We start from the raw sequence: 19241 nt of genomic DNA, 5'->3' as shown, positions 1-19241 counted from the left end.
TCATGATCTTCAGATTCCTTCTGGAGGGTTTGGGTTTGAGTCACCCTCTTCAAATTCCCTTTCAATACCATAATTCCAGCATTCTGTCAATAAACAAAGATAGTATCAGGTTAATGAGCCAATTGCATCAGTGAGAAGGGGTGTCCGGCATGGGTTTTCTGCAATACCAAGGGGAATCAGGTGGGGAAAACAGCCCACGTAGAACTGTGTGATCAAATCTCCCCGAGAGTCCTCAGGCTTTTGGAGAATTAGTAAAAGGTGGACAGAGACAGAATGTAAATGCAAAGTTGAATAGCTTGCTCTCCAAGACAGTGGGTTGCAGTTTCCTGTGCCCACAGAGACTTTATGAAAATAACCCTGTTGTAATGAAGAATTTTGCATTCTCAGCTGCTGGAGACTGTGCCAGGAATGGAAATGAAAGCAGTCACCGGTGGTGACCACAACCAGAAGCTGAAACCACATTCTAATTTTGCACAAAATTGCTGGTTCTGACTCTTCTTTGCTTATGACTTCTCATTTGGACTGCAAGGATTACATCTAGTTGTGTAAAATAACATCTTGAGAATAGACTGAAGAAAACCATTTAGCCCTCAGTCATTTGTACTAACCCACAACATGTCAGTACACTGCTAGGGATGCAGCCTCCTGGATCAAAGTCAGTACCATGGCAGTCAGAGGTGGATGGAACATCCAAAGAGGCACTGAAGAAGGACAAGGAGGATGGAAAGGAAGGAGGAGAAAGAAGAGAATGAGGAGGAGTGAGTTTTCATTTGGGGAAAAAAGGTGGACTTACATTTATGTGAGTATCTTGACTAATCTTAGAATTAGCAGCATGTTAAAGAAAATGGTGAGAGGTTATTACAAAGATGAGACTACCTACTGGCCTTATCGAGCCACCCTGCTACTGAGAATTGGCGACAAGTATTTAGCCTTTTCATCTAAAGACCACCTTTTGGGGGTGCCTGGGTGGTTCAGTTGGTTAAGTATCTGACTCTTGGTTTCGGCTCAGGTCATAATCTCAGGGCCCTGGGATCCAGCCCCACGCTGGGCTCCACACTCAACATGGAGCCTGTTTAAGATTCTCTGTCTCTCTCCTCCCCCAAAATAAATTAAAAAAAAAAATGAAGACTACTTTTTGGAGGAATAAAACTAACCATTTTTTTAAGGATTTATTTATTTTTAGAGAGAGAGATGGGGGGGGAGGGGCAGAGGGAGAATCTCAAGCAGACTCCCCTGCTGAGCACAGAGCCTGATGTGGGGCTCAATCCCACAACCCTGAGATTGTGACCTGAGCCAAAATCAAGAGTTGTACCTTAACTGACAGAGCCACCCAGCTGCCCCAAAACTAACAATTTTTAAATACGATTTTATGTATTTATTTGAGAGAGAGAGACAGAGATAGTGAGAGAGAGCATGAGCAGGGAGGAGAGGGAGAAGCAGGCTCCCCGTTGAGCAGGGAGCCCAATGTGGGGCTCGATCCCAGGACCCTGGGATCATGACCTGAGTGAAAGGCAGAGGCTTAACTGACTGAGCCACCCAGGCACCCCAAAACTATTTTAATTAAAGAAAAAGTGGCATGAATTTCCAGTAAGAATTTCAAAGTGGAATTTGCCTCCTACTATTTGGTCTCAAGTTTCTCAACAGTCACCTATCCTAGCAGTGAGATGCAGTACTCTTTTCCTATCACAATTATGACTTTCCACACAGTACAGATTCAAGATACAGTGGTTAAACGTGAGTAAGTGAATAAGTGAATGAGTAGAGAATGCTTGAAAAAATAGATCTTAGAAATAGGAGTTCTGCAAAAGTTGTGATAGATCAAATTGAAGCATTTATTTCAACCTGCACCCTATTTTAGAGTTGGTATTTGGGCACAACAAGCAAAAATTCCAGAAAGAACCTCCCAGGAAGACAGCTGAAATTTGACATTTGTTGGGCACATACTGTACACAAAGAAGGTGACATTTTAATGTAATTTATTTGAAATGCTTCCAGAAAAATTTAAGGCCATTATACAAAAACATTCATTTCAGTAAAACATTCACTTTCTTCCCATAGGCCAGCACTTAATGGACCTCTTGTCTCAACACACTGACCAAAGTGGCCGATGGCTCCTACAGAGAATGATTCACTCTTTCCTCCACCATCAAACATCGGTTCTCAGCTTATGTCTGCTTCTATCTGCAGCAGTTCACTCACTTGCTAAATCAATAACAATTTGAGAAACAAAGCAATTTTAAATAAACTCATAATAGAAAAAAAAATTCACCATGTTTAAAATCTATAAATACAGAAATATGTTTTACAGGGTAAAATTGACCACAATATTTTTTCATTTTTGAAAAATAAGTAATATTACCTTGTTTTTATATTGATACATCTTGTCACACAGCTTCTTTGAATGCACATGTTAGATGTACATAATAAAATGATAACATAGCATTTACTGCTCTCTGTAAACTTGAAAGACACAGAAGATTAAAAAAAACCTTTTTGGCAATAATTTAGAATCATTACTACTAGTGCTGGTGTGGGAATAATTTTGCACAGGTCATCCTTAATATTTACACTCACAGGGAGCTTTTCTGTGTATTCAGTTAACTTTTTTTAAAGGTCGGCAGTCCACTCTGCATTGTAAATCAAGGCTAGACAAAGAGGTTACTAGTTTGGCTAACTGACCCTAATTAATCATAGAGTTAATTAAAATTGGCCTATGGAGAATGTAATTATGACTCTGATCATAGCACAGAGCCAGAGACGGCAAAGTGATGACCCAAAAGCAGAGCAGGAAAACCCAAGGCTCTGGCCTTTCCCAGAAGGGCACTGGACCTTGTTTTTCTCCTAATGTTTCCCGCCTAAGGTCATGATGAAGCACTTCTTCCAAACTCTTCCTCTCACATGTTTCTGTAAACAGAGTCACTGACTCACCTGCGGCCTCTTCCTCAATGCTCCAAAATATGAGCAGGCCTTGGCACATGAAACAAAATGATGATGGGCCTTCTTATTAGCCTGCTGAGTATTCCCAGGACTTTTGAGTTCTATCCTGGTGTCTTAGGCTAGAAATGGCTCTCTAAGGCAAGCCAGCAACTATGACAGGTACCCCCCACCGCCCCGGTGCAAATGCATTTCAGGTCAAGATTCAGAGCTGGCAGCTGCTTTCATGCTGGTCCTTTCAAGGTCAGACACTGTTCCACGTCCTAATAGATTATTGCATCAAATTTGCACTTGATGACACTGCAAGGTCAACACAGTGCTTCTTCCTTTGCACAATTAAGTGTCCAGCATCCCCAGGGATGTTTTCATGCTTTCTGGTTGGACAACATTGAACCAAGTTCACTGCAAGGACTGATCTTTTCCCGTTTTCCTGCACATACCATCACAATACACGAGTGACTTCCTCATGCCCTGTTTGCCAGGCCCTATAAATTCCATGCCTTCAGCTATCATGTCAAAGAGCTAGAAAAGCATTAGAGAAACAAGGGAGGATTCTCTTTAAGCAATCTACATGAAACAGTAGTTTAGAGATTCTTTTCTATTTTTTAAAATCCAGCAGGACAAGTGAAAGTAACTTGTTCAAGTACCTCTCCATCCCTCCAGACACTTGTGAAATGCAATACAGGGTAAGAGTTGCCACAGACCCCAGCTTACACGGACAGATTGGCAGTTACAGTACTAGGGATAAAGATAAAAGATACAAGAGACGGGGTCCACACGGTCACAAAAGTATTAAAAAGTGCTTCTCCAAACCGTCCCGTGTGTGGAATGCAAACACTGTACAGTAAGACGCGCGGCTCTCTGTCAGACGTTGCTTTCAATGTACCTGCTGTTCCCACAGGAAGAGTCTGTCTGTTCCATGCGCTCACAGTCGAGGCTGACCTCGCTCGTGTCCATACTACAGTCTGACTCACTGTCCGATTGGTCCATCTGCTCAAGTTTTGTTTCTCCCTGTGGCTCCCGGCTCCCAGTGGCAGGATTTAGGAATGGTCCCTCGGAGTCCAGCACCCCGGCCTGCCCAGCAGCACACAGAACCGTTTCTTTGGCTTGACGAATGCAGTTGAGCCACTGCTGTTTGTTGAAGGTGTCGTTGGCTTGTAGTGAGTGGGTCTGACTTTGGGAACCGTTTTTGAAACTTACTCTGAAGAAGTTTTTAACTAGAAATGAAAAATACATGTAAAAAAAAAAGGTCAACGGACAGGTATTTCCCAGGCCAAAGATAACCTATATAGTGACATTAACCCCCTGTACCTAGGGCAGACATCATTAATTGATTACAAAATGTGTCCCACTGGTCCAGGACGTGGCTCAGCTCTACGCTGCGGCCACCATCAAGCAACTGGATTTCACACCAGTGTAGCTCTCAGCTGCCCCTGAGGCTGGCAAATGGACATCAGTTTAAACCTGGGTGCATATTAAAATCCCCTGTGGGCTTGTTAAAAACAATGCCCAGACCGTACCGTTAAGAGACTCGGATGCAGTAGGTCTCAGGTGGGCCTGATAATCTGGACTTTCAACCACTGCCCCAAGTTAGAGCCTTTTCAAGTTTAAGAAGCTCTGTGTAATACCAAACCATGCCCATGATCCTCCACGTGATAACAGTACTTGCACATATATTACCTAAATGATTGAGAAGATATGCAAAACTCAGAGCTGTTACAAATTCAGTTTCACTTTAAAATAAAAATACATTTTCATTACCTGCACAGGAGCTACGTGTATTTAAAAAAAATGGTAGCGCACAATTTGGAAGACATTTTATTTAGTTTTACCAGCGCATAACGGGCCCCGCATGACACATGCAACGCTTGGTTTGCAGAAGTGGGTGTGTTCAATCCCCTTGCACTATCCCTGGAGCCAACGGTCCGGTAACCACCACTTAAGATAAATTCAGGCTCCACCTTTTGCTCCTGGGCAAGCGCCTTAACTTGTGTATGACTCAGTGTCCTTATTTGTAAAACATGAGAAATGAAGAGGACCTATCTTGTAAGATTATTATGAGGGCTAAAGGCGGTAATGCGTGTGCTTCTACAACACCTGGTACATAGTTCGTATTCAAGAAATAGAAGTTGCCACCACCACCACCAGGGCGGACGGACTAATGAGCAGGTCAGAGGCAGTACATATGAATTATGTTGACAATATGATGCCCCTGTTAACCCAAGAGGCTCAAATGTCACTTTCTCAAGGAAGACTTCTCTGATCATTTCCTCTAAAGCAAACCTCCAACTGTTATCCCTACTGGGCTTTAGTTCTCTTAACAGCACCTGAATATTTATTCATCATCTATCTCCTCTATCACAATGTAAGCTCTGTAAGGAGGAGGAATTTGATGGTTTAGTTTAGTTTGACCATTTAGTATACTAATGCCTGGAATGATATATACATAGATACTCAGTAAACACTGCCATTGTAGCTTCTCTTGGTTAATTTGTTTATTAAGTCTCAAGTTAGAGAAGCCCATTAGAATAATTACAGATGAATCCTCAACCCAGGTGACCATTCTTAATCCTCTTTAGGGATGACTGCCCTGGCTCTACAAAGCCACCAGTAAGCAACGGCTATTGACACAGGGGCTATCTGGTATTAAGCATACTTTTATCCAATGGAAGGAGAGAGAGAGAGGTAATGTAAGGAGTACCTATTACGTGCAGACAGGTTCACTTGCAGTATCTTAATCCTTATAACAACCTTATAAAGTTGGTATGCATACATGCCCATTTTACAGATGGGAAAATGAGGCTCACAGAGGTGGCACAAGGTTACACAAGGAGGGAGTAATGAGACAGCATTGGAATGTAGTGTGACTCCAAGGCCATGGCTACTTCTCTCTCCACCAGCCAGCCACTCCCCCTGAACCACCACCACCAAACCATTCAACAGGTCAAAGCCAACAGCCATCCATACTTCTCTCATTGTTGCTAAATGCCCCGCGCAGGGAGCCGCCCAGCCTCACTTCTCCATCCTGCAGGTCTTCCAGCAGAAGGTCCTTTACAGGGATCGGCTGCCGGTACAACTGATAACAGAGCTGCTCATTGTGGGTGACAGCTCGAGTGATCACAAGCACTTCTTGGAACAGGAAAACATGCAGTTTCTAGAAGAAAAAAATCCACAGGATTTCCCTAAGCGACCGCCTAATAAGAAGTTGATTAATGGACTTCTGCAGATAAGAGGTCCCCAGGTACCAGCTTCACACTGTATTATGAACTTCTAGGCTCAGATCTACCTCCAGAACAGAAGTTGGGCATCTTGGAGGTATTTCCAGATGCACCTAGTGCCTTTCCTGGAGGAGTGCCTCCCTGGGGTGCCCATGGAGAAGGCCTTTCTGCCTACAGACGTCTGCAGCCAGGACTGCCGGCTCCAAGGACATCATCATATTGCATATTCACAACCTGTGCAGACACACACAGCCTCCAGCTTCCATAAGAAAAAAATGAGAAGGGGGAATAGAATAAAGGGAGCAGTGAAGGAAAAAGAAGTGAGTACCCCCACCCCCACCCAGGCTTTGGTTTATAGCACCCAATATAATCCTAAGTGAGCATAATGAACAATAGTCTATAAAGGATACGACTGGCATATCAAAGCCTAATATTAATCTTTGCTTCCCAAACCCATAAAAACACTTGCTCCTTACGCCACAGAGCTGAGTATCAGCTCCATCCAGGCACTCCAACTCAGAACACTGCCCATTCCCGAGGGAACCAGAGTGTGCTGTCATAGCCACAAAGAAAGATGATCAAAGAACTGGCCCTTCTCAGTTATGTTCCTCAGAACCTCAGTGTTCTGAAGAGGCTGTGCTTAAAAGGCTGATGACTGATGTGTGTTGTGGGCGAAAAGAAAATCTCAAAAATAAAGGCTTGTCTCAAACCACATCATGAAAGCAATTTCACTGGGTGGAGCTGGGGTAAATTGGCTCCATTCAAGTCCAAGTGCTAGACTCTTCTCACAGTTTGGAAATGCTGACGAATTGAAATGAAAAGATCTACAACCTTTCTACCTGGTTCTGGTTTTCCAATGGAGATATTTGGGAATGTGAACCCAGGGGTCTCAAAGAGGTGGAAACTCACATTAGAATCTTGTTTTGGGGCAGGAGAAGCATATTCAGCATTATCAGACAATTTTATATTTGGGAGAAAAGAAACTTGTGGATCCCCCCCGCCCCCCACCTACTCGACACACACACACACACACACACACACGTACTTGTAGAAATTAAAGCTTAACCAAATGTTGGCTGGTGCAAATAAAACAGATAATTTTGTACTGGGTGGGAGAAGACTGAGGAGTGAAAGTTTATCAAAAGTGCATTTAAACAGGGCGCCTGGGTGGCTCAGTTGGTTAAGCGACTGCCTTCGGCTCAGGTCATGATCCTGGAGTCCCGGGATCGAGTCCCACGTCGGGCTCCCTGCTCAGCAGGGAGTCTGCCTCTCTCTCTGACCCTCCCCCCTCTCATGCTCTCTATCTCATTCTCTCTCTCATATAAATAAATAAAATCTTAAAAAAAAAGGTGCATTTAAACAGAGTAAAGAAAAAATAACAAAGTTAAGGGCTTTTTTTTTTTTGAGGGGGATATAGGAATAATGTTAAGACTTCTTTAGGGGATGGGGACGGAAGGGGTTGGTCATTGTTTTATATACTAAACATTAGGGGGTTTTTTGTTGTTGTTTTTACACTGTTTCTACTTCAACAATCCTCTAGCCAAGGTAGATAATTTGAATTCAGATTGTCTGGGAAACCTTTTAAAAACATCCCTTATTTATGAGTGCTTCTTTTAGCCCTCAAACTATCAAGCTTTTCTTCTGACACAGGGCTTTGTTCCTAAAGACTTCTATAATTCTACTGGGAAAAACAAATAACTAAAACAAATCTCCCACCCCAACTACTATCTTTGTTTTCAAAAATCTATCTGCCTGAAATATGAACTAGAGTTCATCTTTAATGCCCTAGGCATAGCCAACCAGAGAGTCTCAGTCCTTGACTGAGGGACAGAAAAGAGCATAGGTCTCATTCCGTGCAGTGATATATCATCCCAACCATTTCCCACAGGTCTTCTGAGAAAGAATGCTCAAGAAGCCAGAGATTCAGATTAGAAGTCCACCAGTATTTTCTGAAAATCAGCAAGCAGAATGCAGCTTTCTAGCAATCAGTAACTCTGTAGTCAAACAAATACTTCTTCAAGCAGTGGCCCGTGACCAGTCTCAATACCTCTGCTGGACCATCAGCTAGTTGGATCCCCAGCAGCTCTGATAATGGGCGCTATGATATACACTCAGTGATTTCAAATAACATTTCCAAGCCTGCTCACAAATGCCACTCCAAAGTCCAGGTCAAAAGGTTGACTCTTAAATCATCAAAGCTTTATTAAGAACTATTCAATCTAGTTTTGGCTTTCATTCTAAGAGTTGACTAGATACTGAAGATGAAATATAATAAGAGATTCTCTTTTTTGATGGCTTTCCCAACATTGAATTTAAATATCTATTGTATATAATAAAATGTATACATTATATAAATATACATTTCTATGTATAATATGTTTAAATTATAATATATAATAGACATATTAGCTTTAATTTCTACTGGCTACACATAAAAATAGCCTGGTGAGTTAAATGAATTTTGAGCTCTCATAAAATTCAAATCCATCCTTCCTTTATACAAATATTCATTCATTCATTCACTCACTCATTCACCTAACATTACTGAGTGCTTAGTACATGCCAGGTCCCCATAACAGGTGCTGGGGATTAACAAGACATGGACTCTACCCTAAAAGATCATAGTATAATGGAAGATACTGACAGGCATATGGTGGATAATTACAACCCACTGTAGTAAGTGCTCCAGGGAGATCTGTCCAAGTTGCTATGATAGGAGAGGAGGAACAATTTCAATATCTACTCAGGAATAAAAGCCAGGAAATTGGGCAGAGTTAGATATGAAGCCAGTTTTAAAGCAAAAACTGGTTTTAAAATGGCAGTCTGTGGATGGGTACCAATGCATAAAAAAAGCAAAGAATTTCTCATATAGCTAAGCATTTCAACTTAAGAGCTGTTTTTCTGAGATCATATACTTTTTATATCCTGTTAAAATTACCCCTTGTTTTCTGATATCAAAGCCGGAGGAGATGTTAATTGTTCTGTATTTGCTATTGAAGGTCATGATCAAATGAAATACAAAGTTGGCAACCCAAATTCTTCTTGAATGTATACTGGTAGTGAAATTTTAATATATATAATATATATTTTGTGAAATATATAAAAATATATATTAATTATAAGTTAGAAACACATAATACATATTATTTATATATAAATTACAATATATGAATATATATATACAATGTATATAATTATATATATATCCATATACATATGGGATCCTATAATACAAAAGACACTGGAAAGCAATTTTTGTCTGAAGAATGTGACCCTGGGTAAGGAAGGCAGAGTAACAGGGGGCTGGGCATCAAATGGATTAAGCATTGGGGGAGGCCCAGGATGAGACCACTGAGGGAGAGTAGCCACTCACCACCCCTCGATTGTTCTTCAGTTCTCCATGACAGCACAGCACTCTCGAGTTGTCGATTAGAGAGTCTTTCTGGCCTTCTTCCAAGTAAAGAAGCCGCTCTTTGTAATAGCGGCACTCAGATTCCCCAGTCTTGGTGTTGATTTCTGCCACGATTCCCTGAATGATGTTTATCTATGGAAACAAAGAAGAAAGTATGGGGAAAGTAAGCAAACCATCCACACCAGTAAGTCCCAGGGGCTCAGCCTAGAAGGTCACCAAGATAGACTTGCATCTAATTCTGAGATTCTGTTATCCAACTTGCTGCTTTGGGAAAAGGCAAAAATAAATACATGCTTTGAATATATTGTGTTCATCTATCCACCTATACATATACACATAGATATACATATACACACACATATATATTTGTATACACATACAGGTATTTATATTATATATAAAACTGATGTTGATGCATAATTTTATCTCAGAGGAAGAGATATAAGGTATAGCTTTTGATGTGCAGGACTCATAACCACTGAGCTCTATGTTGCACATTTCTTCAAACATGCTTACAATGTTGAAAATACAGGCATATAAAAACTTTAGCCAAGGAGAGAAAACAAAGCAGAATGTAGTAGTCCCAAAAAGGGATCATCTTTGGGGGTTTGAATCCAGTTTCAAGGTTTCTCTATATGTACTCAATCTAACCTACAAACAAGATTTGCAAATTGGGTGTGACGAAATGATTTGGATAGCTTTTTAGTGGTAAAACATAAATGATTTAAAAAGGACAGAGAACTAGAAATGGAAAGACACTAGGTGTAATGATGGGAACTGTTTGTCTATATACATACACTCACACCCATGCCTAGAGCACATGTGAATATATTAGGGGTGGAGGGATTTCAGATCAAGGGTGGACACACTGTTGTTAATACAAAATGAAACAAAACAAAGCAATAAGAGTACAGCACTCAGACACAATCAGTGGGCATTTATTCTGATATGTTGTTGTTCTATCATATCATAGATAATATGTCTAAAAGATATAACATATTAAAAAACAAAGAACAAGAAATTAGTTGAGTAAAAACTCAAAGACACCAACCAAAGGCAAAATGATGACTTCCTCAGCAGGGACCTCTGTCCTCTAAGAGTGAAAAGACCAGCAGTCCCATCTTTCTTGTGGTAGTATTATTTTTTAAGTTTTTATTTAAATTCCAGTTAACATAGAGTGTAATAGTAGTTTCAGGTGTACAAATGATTCAACACTTACATACAACACCCTATGCTCATCACAACAAGTGCACTCCTTAATCCCCATCATCTATTTCACCCATCCCCTACCCACCCTGGCAACCATCAGTTTGTTCTCTGTAGTTAAGAGTCTGTTTCTTGGTTTGCCTCCCTCTCTCTTTCTCCCTCTCTCTCTCCCTCTCTTCCTCCCTCTTTTTTCCCCTTTTGCTTGTTTCTTAGATTCCACATATGAGTGAAATCATATGGTATTTGTCTTTCTCTGACTGACTGATTTCACCTATCATAATACTCTCTAGCTCCACCCATGCCATTGCAAATGGCAAAATTTCATTCTTTATGGCTAATATTCCATTATATATAGTTATATATATGTATACACACACACCCCCCCCCACATGTTCTTTATCCATTCATCAGTCAATGGACATTTGGGCTGTTTCCATAATTTGGCTATTGTAGATACTGCTGCTGTAAACACTGGAGTGCATGTATCCCTTCGAATTAGCATTTTTGTATTCTTTCCGTAAATACCTGGTAGTGCAATTGTTGGATCATAAGGTAGTTCTATTTTAACTTTTTGAGGAACCTCCATACTGTTTTCTACAATGGCTGCACCAGTCTGCATTCCCACCAACAGTGCAAGAGAGTTCCTCTTTCTCCACATCCTTGCCAACACCTATTGTTTCTTGTGTTGTTGATTTTAGCCATTCTGACAGGAGTGAGGTGGTATCTCATTGTCGTTTTGATTTGTATTTCCCTGATGATCAGTGATGTTGAGCATCTTTTCACGTGTCTGCTGGCCATCTGCATGTCTTCTTCGGAAAAATGTCTATTCATGTCTTCTGCCCATTTTTTAATTGGATTATTCATTTTTTAGGCATTGAGTTGTATAAGTTCTTCATATATTTTTGATACTAACCCTTTTTCAGATATGTCATTTGCAAATATCTTCTCCCATTCTGTAGGTTGCCCTTCAGTTTTGTTGATTGTTTCCCTCACTGTACAGAAGCTTTTTATTTTGATGAAGTCCCAATAATTAATTTTTGCTTCTGTTTCCCTGGCCTCAGGAAACAGATCTAGAAAGAAATTGCTACAGCTGTTGTCAAAGAGGTTACTGCCTGTGTTCTCCCCTAGGATTTTGATGGTTTCCTGTGTCACAGTTAGGTTTTTCATCCATTTTGAATCTATTTTTGTGTATGGTGTAAGAAAGTAATCCAGTTTCATTCTTTTGTATGTTGCTGTCCAGTTTTCCCAACACCATTTGTTGAAGAGACTGTTTTTTCCATTGCATATTCTGTCCTGCTTTGTTGAAGGTTAATTGACCATAGAGTTGTGGGTTCATTTCTGGGTTTTCTGCTCTGTTCCATTGATCTATGTCTATTTTTGTACCAGTATCATACTGTCTTGATCACTACAGCTTTGTAATATAACTTGAAGTCTGGATTGTGATGTCTCCAGCTTTGCTTTTCTTTTTCAAGGTTGCTTTGGCTATTCAGGGTCTTTTGTAGATGCATACAAGTTTTAGGACTGTTTGTTCTAGCTCTGTGAAAAATGCTGTTGGTATTTTGATAGGGATTGCATTAAATGTATAGACTGTTAGTATAGACATGTTAACAATATTTGTTCTTCCAATCCATGAGCACGGAATGTCTTTCCATTTCTTTGTGTCATCTTCAATTTTTTCATTAGTGTTTCATAGTTTTCAGAATACAGGTCTTTCACTTCTTTGGTTAGATGTGTTCCTAGGTATTTTATTGGTTTTGGTGCAATTGTAAATGGGATTGATTCCTTAATTTCTCTTTCTGCTGCTTCATTATTGGTGTATAGAAGTACAACCAATTTCTATATGTTGATTTTGTATCCTGAGAATTTACTGAAATCATTTATCAGTTCTAGCAATTTTTTTGGTGGAGTCTTTTGGGTTTTTTACATAGAGTATTATGTCATCTGCAAATAGTGAAAGTTTGACTTCTTCCTTGCTGATTTGAATGCCTTTTATTTCTTTTTGTTGTCTGATTGCTGTGGCTAGGACTTCCAGTACTATGTTAAATAACAATGGTGAGAGTGGACATCCCTCTCTTGTTCCTGACCATAGAGGAAACACTCTCAGTTTTTCCCCATTGAGGATGACATTCGCTGTGTGTTTTTCATATATGGCCTTTATGATTTTGAGATATGCTCCTTCTTTTTTTTTTTAAGATTTTATTTATTTATTTGAGAGAGAGAGAATGAGAGAGAGCACATGAGAGGGGTGAGGGTCAGAGGGAGAAGCAGACTCCCTGCCGAGCAGGGAGCCCAATGTGGGACTCGATCCAGGGACTCCAGGATCATGACCTGAGCCAAAGGCAGTCGCTTAACCAACTGAGCCACCCAGGTGCCCTGAGGTATGCTCCTTCTAAATCTACTTTGTTGAGAATTTTATCATGAATGGATGTTGTACTTTGTCAAATGTTTTTTCTGCATCTATTGAAATGATCATGTGGTTCTTATCCTTTTTTTATTAATGTAGTGTATCACGTTGGTTGATTTGCTAATACTGAAGCACCCTTGCAGCCCAGGACTCATGTTATTAGCAGGGAAGAGCTTAACAGATGAGAAATGGTAATAAGGTCTCTTCTTGGTTACATTTACTTAATGGAAAAACAAAATCTCTGAAAAGCAAGATTTTTTTAAAAGAAGACTTTACTCAGTGAGAACTTACCAGATCTTGTAATGTGTTAAAGTGGCAGTGAATTCTAAGATTGTTAAGTGATTATTTTTCACATTCTAGTGAAATGATACCTTCTGCCCAAAGCCAACTGGATAAAAACTTCTACCCAGTTAGAACTCTGGCATTTCCATGCAAGTCTGACAGAAGATCTTACAGCTTTGAGTTGAAGTCTGGTGACTATACCCTATGAACAGATGCATAATCTATATATTTTTGTAGCTATTATGAGTTTTAAAGCTCATTTATTCTTTTTTCTATCTCCCAAATTTTGGCGGTAGCACTACTTAGATAATAAATACATCTTTTAAAAAAACACAGGCTTTTTGTAGCATAAAATAATCTTTTTGGCTTTTAATGTCAACGTGACATTAAATATAAGTCCTATGAAATTAATCTGAGTTTTAGTAACATAAAACAAATAATAAATAGAACACTTTGATACACAAACTTTCTCTTTGTTTCTTCCCCCTCTTGGTTTTCAGACATGCCTGATTATTGTTACTTTCAAAAAAACCAAAAAAAAAAAAAAAAGAAAAGAAAAGAATAGGAAACTTCACAAAACATACTAAAGTTATGACTCATCCTTCAAATTAATTCAATTAATGCTTGTTGAGCATCTGTCCAGTATCAAACTAGATGGTATCATTCAAAGAAATGCGACAGGGTCCCTGCCCTCAAGAAGCCTTAAAATATATGGGAGGTACCTGACAAATTCTTTTATGTCTACCTTAACCTTTGGCCTTACTACTTTTTTAATGTGTAGTGGAATCCACATTTTTCCTTGCTTTTAAAGGTCTTAGCATTAATTGCTGTGGCTCTTTTTAGAGTTTAGTATTACTAGGTTTACCTGGAATTAACTGGGTCTTGAGTCAATTTTCTGAGGTTCCTGCAAGTATCCAGGAGACCAGAAAAATGATGTACTGTAGGCATAAATATGTGTGCACTTCCTAATTTAATTCAGGGACTGAACAGCTGACATATCACATGAAGATTAATAAACTCACGCAGCCCAGTGGTTCCTCAGGCAGCTATGACTACTGTCTGATGCTACTTCTTTCTCTGGTGTTTGCAAAGCTACAGAGACCAAATGATAGAAACAATCAGCGTTATTCCACATTCTTTGTGGACATTATAATAGCACTTCTGGGCCTGCTTTCATTTATTAAAAATCTTGTTTTGTAGTTATATCCACCTCTATACCATAAGTATCTAATCTCTGCACTGTTTTTTTTTTTTTTAAGATTTATGTATTTGAGAGAGAGAGAGAATGCAAGTGGGGGGAGGGGCAGAGGGAGAGAATCTCAAGCAGACTCCCTGCTGAGTGCAGAGCCCAACCGGGGCTTGAGTCCAAGACCCATGAGATCATGGTCTGAGTCAAAACCAAGAATGGGACGCGCAACCGACTGAACCACATAGGTGCCCCCTGTATTGGTTCTTGAGAGGTATTTATTGTGCAGAATCACAGGGGGGAATAAAGGTGTATATAGCAGATTGCCAATAGCAAACAGTCACGGTGGTTGTGCATTCAAGTTCAATTTATTGTTGCACCTCTCATCAGGGTTCAAACTGAAGGGAAAGGACCAGTAAAGCAAGACGATGACAAATACCTGGTAACAGAGCAGGGGTTGAGCCCACACATGCCGTAATCATCATCCTCAAAGCGGAATCTAAAAGCCCTGTCTGGTTCCTTGTGCGGTAATGTCATTTATTCGTAGGCTTGTGACATGAACCAAGAATAGCAGCCAGCACGGCAGGAACAGCAGGACTGTTCTTCTCATTGATTCCAGTGATATATTTTTTTTTTCAGGAGTTGGGGAACAGTGGCGGGCGGAGGGAAGAGATGGTCCGCCAGATCATTTGTTGCCTGAAACAATCCTTAGAATTTAAAATGATAAACAACCAGACCTCTGGACTATCTAAATATCTGAAGCTCTATTTAAAAATGTTCTCTTTTGGGGGAAATTTTTTTAACCCTCCGAAACACTGTTAAGAAATTCTAATAAAGATGTGGTAGTTTATGCATTGCAGTAAAAGCAAGACCTTTTTTTAGATCTAATTATAGGACTGGACACTTGGTGTAGAAGCAGTTTACTTATTAGGTTCTCTGATTTTTCCCTTTTCATAGGTGGAAAATCTATTCAGGGAACATGTAATTCAAGCTACGTTGGTACTATGGGTTTTATGTTTATCAGGCATTCACAATGTACCCAAGAGTACAGGGCTAAATATTTCTGTTCATCTGGGTTAATGCCCAGAGGATTTTGAAAAGAAGGAGAAAAAATAAGCCCTAACATTGCTGTGCCTCTATTGTATAAGTGGGCATTTAGAAGACTTGCTTTGCAGACATTTTCAAATGCGGGTCTGCCACGCTTCACACACAAATCTGCCTAAGTAACTAGGTGCAGATTCAACTTTTAAAAATGACATCACATTTTATGCACTAGGGAAACTGGTACGTCCTTTCATATTGCAAACAACCGTCTTCTTATCTGTTTTTAAATCCAAACTTTAGCTCACTGGGCAATTTTAGAAACAGAGCATTCTTCTTTCATGCTGCATATTAAAAAGAAGAAATCTTAACAGTAAAACTCAGAGCAGGCTCACGTGCTTCAAAAAAGTAATTATTTAGACTAGCTTGAGCTCCCTGTTGTATTCATTCCTGCAGACCACACACTTGCTGGGATGAAATATGGACAGGGGGCAACTCTACTGCATGCTTCCCGGTAGTGAAAAACAGACATGATGAAGTAGGATGGGCCTCCTCCCCCGTGCCTGTGTCCTTTATCCACGCTGGACTGGGGACTGGTCTGTGTGTGTTTGCAATCAGTCAAGAGCATCTTTCCTCTATCTTCTCTATCCCTACAAGGAGGCACCTGGCCCAGCTCTGCAGCCATGAGGCCTCTCCACAAAGCCTGGGGGCCGGACAGCTTTCTGTAATTCTACAGGCAATGGGGGCTCAGGGAAGCATCCAGGCTTTCAGCTCTGCGGTACAGGATCATAAAATAGTGGAACAGGCAAATAACAAATACTGTTATTTGCAGTCCGCACTGGGAGATTTGACATCAACCTCATCACGTGCTGGCTCCGGACCCAGGCAAGTTATTTAAGCCCTCCAAGCCTCTTCTGGAATATGGACAGCTATCCAACCCTAACAAGGACAGCTATCTCATAGATTATTATAAGGATTAAATGAGATATATAACTTATAAAGTGATTACATAAAGCTGATTTACTAGGTACTCAAGAAATGTCAGCAGGTATTGCTAGAATTATTATTGTTGTGATTACTACTAATTATTATTAAACCCCTCTCTGGGAGGAGATAGATGGTTTGCTCATAAGTTTCATGGCTTCTGATTTTCAAGTCACTTATGCATATCCTCTTTCTGTTCCAGATGCAGTCAGGGAACGAGCCCTTTGAATTGGTCTCTAAGCCTCCATCCCCATGGCTCCTCCCTCAGCAGGTTTCCATGACTGCATGCCTGGACCACTGAAGCAGCCTCTCAGCTTGCCTCCCTGTCCCTAGCCCCTTCCTCCACTGTCCCCTATCCTACAGACAAGGAGACTAACATGTCCAAGCTTCCACAGCTTGTCAGCAATGGAGCTGGGATTTGAACCCTGAATCCCAGCTAATTAGAAAACAACAAACAAACAAAGGAAAAACATCTATTTAAAATCCTCTAGAACCAGATCTGAACTCTCATCTTCTGCCTTCTCTCCTGCAGCTTCCTCAGAGTATCCTCAACTGTGGGCAGACTGATCCACGGTAGTCCCCAGGCATTTCTTTGTCCTGTCATTCCTCTAAAGCTTTGCTCAGGCCACTGGCTCCTCCTGGCCTGCTATCGCCTCTGCCCTGTCCCGCAGAGCACCCCAATCAGAACCAAGCTCTCCAGACAGAACACTCACTGTTCACAATATTCTCATGAGATGGATCCATTTTCCTGGTCTTCTACTGCTGCTAGGGAAGAATCTCTCTCTCTCTCCATACTTAATGAACATTTTCTGGTGAGCAGGAGGTTTGACTAGGTCGGTCCCTCACTGCAGCCAGAGGCCAAAGAGAGCTGGATATGAAATGGGTGTCGACTTCAAAAATGGGCTCAGGGGCTAAGGTAAGAGGCAACTCCGATTTGCTAACTAAACAAAGATATTCAATTTAAAATCTCCAGAGATCTTAACCCTCGCAACTGTTGTAACAGATTACAGTTTATTATGAATTGTAATTACAGATTACAGAGTCACTTATACAAAATCAAGAACTTTTAGAAATCAAAGCGACCTTTGGGTGTATTTCATATAAACACTGCATTTTATAGGTTGGGAGAGTGAGGCAGAGAGAGAAGTCACTTTCAAAATCAAAACATGACTGATGGCAGCACCAAGCCTAGAAGCCAAGACCCCTGGGTCCCGTGTACCCAGACACCCATGATTCACCCACGCACCCAATCTAGACACAATGGAGAAAACAAGGTAAAGACAGAAAGAAGCAGATGAACTTACAGCTTCTTCCAGGTGTTGCTGATCTGGATTATCATTTGGTGTGTGCCTCAAGATTTCTCGAAGAAGCAGAGGGTATTTCACTAGACGGCTCCTTGGAATATCAAGAAAATTCCAGAGATCTAGCTTGCGGCTAAAGGGGGATTCTAAACATCGCTGTAGGAAATCCTGGACTCGGTGGTCTTGTTTTTTGTGGTCCAGCAGAGCTTTGGCGGCGACTTGATTGCTGCAGTAGCTGTCATAGGAGCTGAGACAAGGCAGCTAGGAAAGGAACATCAAAACAGGGTTGGAGTGTGGAGCTAACTGTGCTCTGAAGCTACCAGCGAGTATCACTTGTGCAGACTGAACAAAACCTAACCGGTCTCCAGGCCTGGCCAACATTCCTTTATGTGCATGACTAGAGGAGACAGACTAGTGCAATCTTCAAAATTGCAGGCAATGAACAGTTTTTAGGGTTTGGCTTGCTTGCACGAAGTTATTTTCTTAGTTGCACATTTAGTTTCTTGATTGTTAAGACCCCAACATAATTTGTTTGGGTTCCTGCCAATCTAAGCTAGAAACAAAAGAACCAGAAAAACTGCATATGCATACAGCTCAAAATTTTCCTGAACTTCCAAAAGTGTCTGGTGAGGGGAAAGCTTCCTATCTTTAAAAACAAACAAATGGGATTTCTTTTAAAATTATTCATAAGAGGGCGCCTGGGTGGCTCAGTTGGTTAAGCGACTGCCTTCGGCTCAGGTCATGATCCTAGAGTCCCGGGATCGAGTCCCGCATCGGGCTCCCTGCTCGGCAGGGGGTCTGCTTCTCCCTCTGCCCTCTTCCCTCTCGTGCTCTCTGTCTCTCATTCTCTCTCTCAAATAAATAAATAAAATCTTTTTTTAAAAAAATTATTCATAAGAAACTCATCTGGAGGACTTAGTGGCATAACAAGAAAGCAAGGAGTCAGACTTCATGGCCCAGCCCTTTGCAAGGCCTGGTGCAAGCAACTCTGTTAGCTGAAGGTTACCTGGTTCCAAGGTGGGCCAATTATAAAGAACTCCACGAAGTTTAAGCAAAAGTATAATAAAAAAAATTAGATGCAGGAAGCATTTAGAAAAATCTTCGAGATTAGATTCTTGTCTATACCTCATGGTTAACATCACAACACCATGCAAAGAACATTTAAGCCTAAAGACTTTGGAACACTTCAACTTCACTATCTTCCTTCCAGCAAAATACTAATTTCCCTGCAGTCACACTGTGCAAACACAGAGTCAGAGACCCAGTAAGAAGG

At 40.7% G+C, this 19241-nt stretch overlaps 1 protein-coding gene across 3 annotated transcripts in view; it reads right to left on the bottom strand.

Annotated features, from left to right (window-relative positions):
• Positions 1-1820: 1820 nt before the first annotated feature.
• The window catches only part of ARHGEF3 (Rho guanine nucleotide exchange factor 3), a 296174-nt gene continuing 278753 nt past the window's right edge, over positions 1821-19241 (bottom strand). For all 3 annotated transcript variants that reach the window (XM_021695012.1, XM_044921399.1, XM_044921404.1), the window contains 4 exons: positions 17972-18229; positions 9526-9696; positions 5902-6088; positions 1821-4151 (listed from right to left, as the gene is read on the bottom strand). In XM_021695012.1, the coding sequence (XP_021550687.1) occupies positions 3799-4151; positions 5902-6088; positions 9526-9696; positions 17972-18229 (969 nt within the window). In that variant the 3' untranslated portion in view covers positions 1821-3798. The remainder of the gene's footprint in view (positions 4152-5901; positions 6089-9525; positions 9697-17971; positions 18230-19241) is intronic.

Source organism: Neomonachus schauinslandi, chromosome 1, assembly GCF_002201575.2.
Source record: "Neomonachus schauinslandi chromosome 1, ASM220157v2, whole genome shotgun sequence".
In the NCBI taxonomy this organism is placed as follows: Eukaryota; Metazoa; Chordata; class Mammalia; order Carnivora; family Phocidae; genus Neomonachus; species Neomonachus schauinslandi.
Note: the sequence above shows the minus strand (reverse complement) of the source record. Positions and strands in the feature narration are given on the sequence as shown.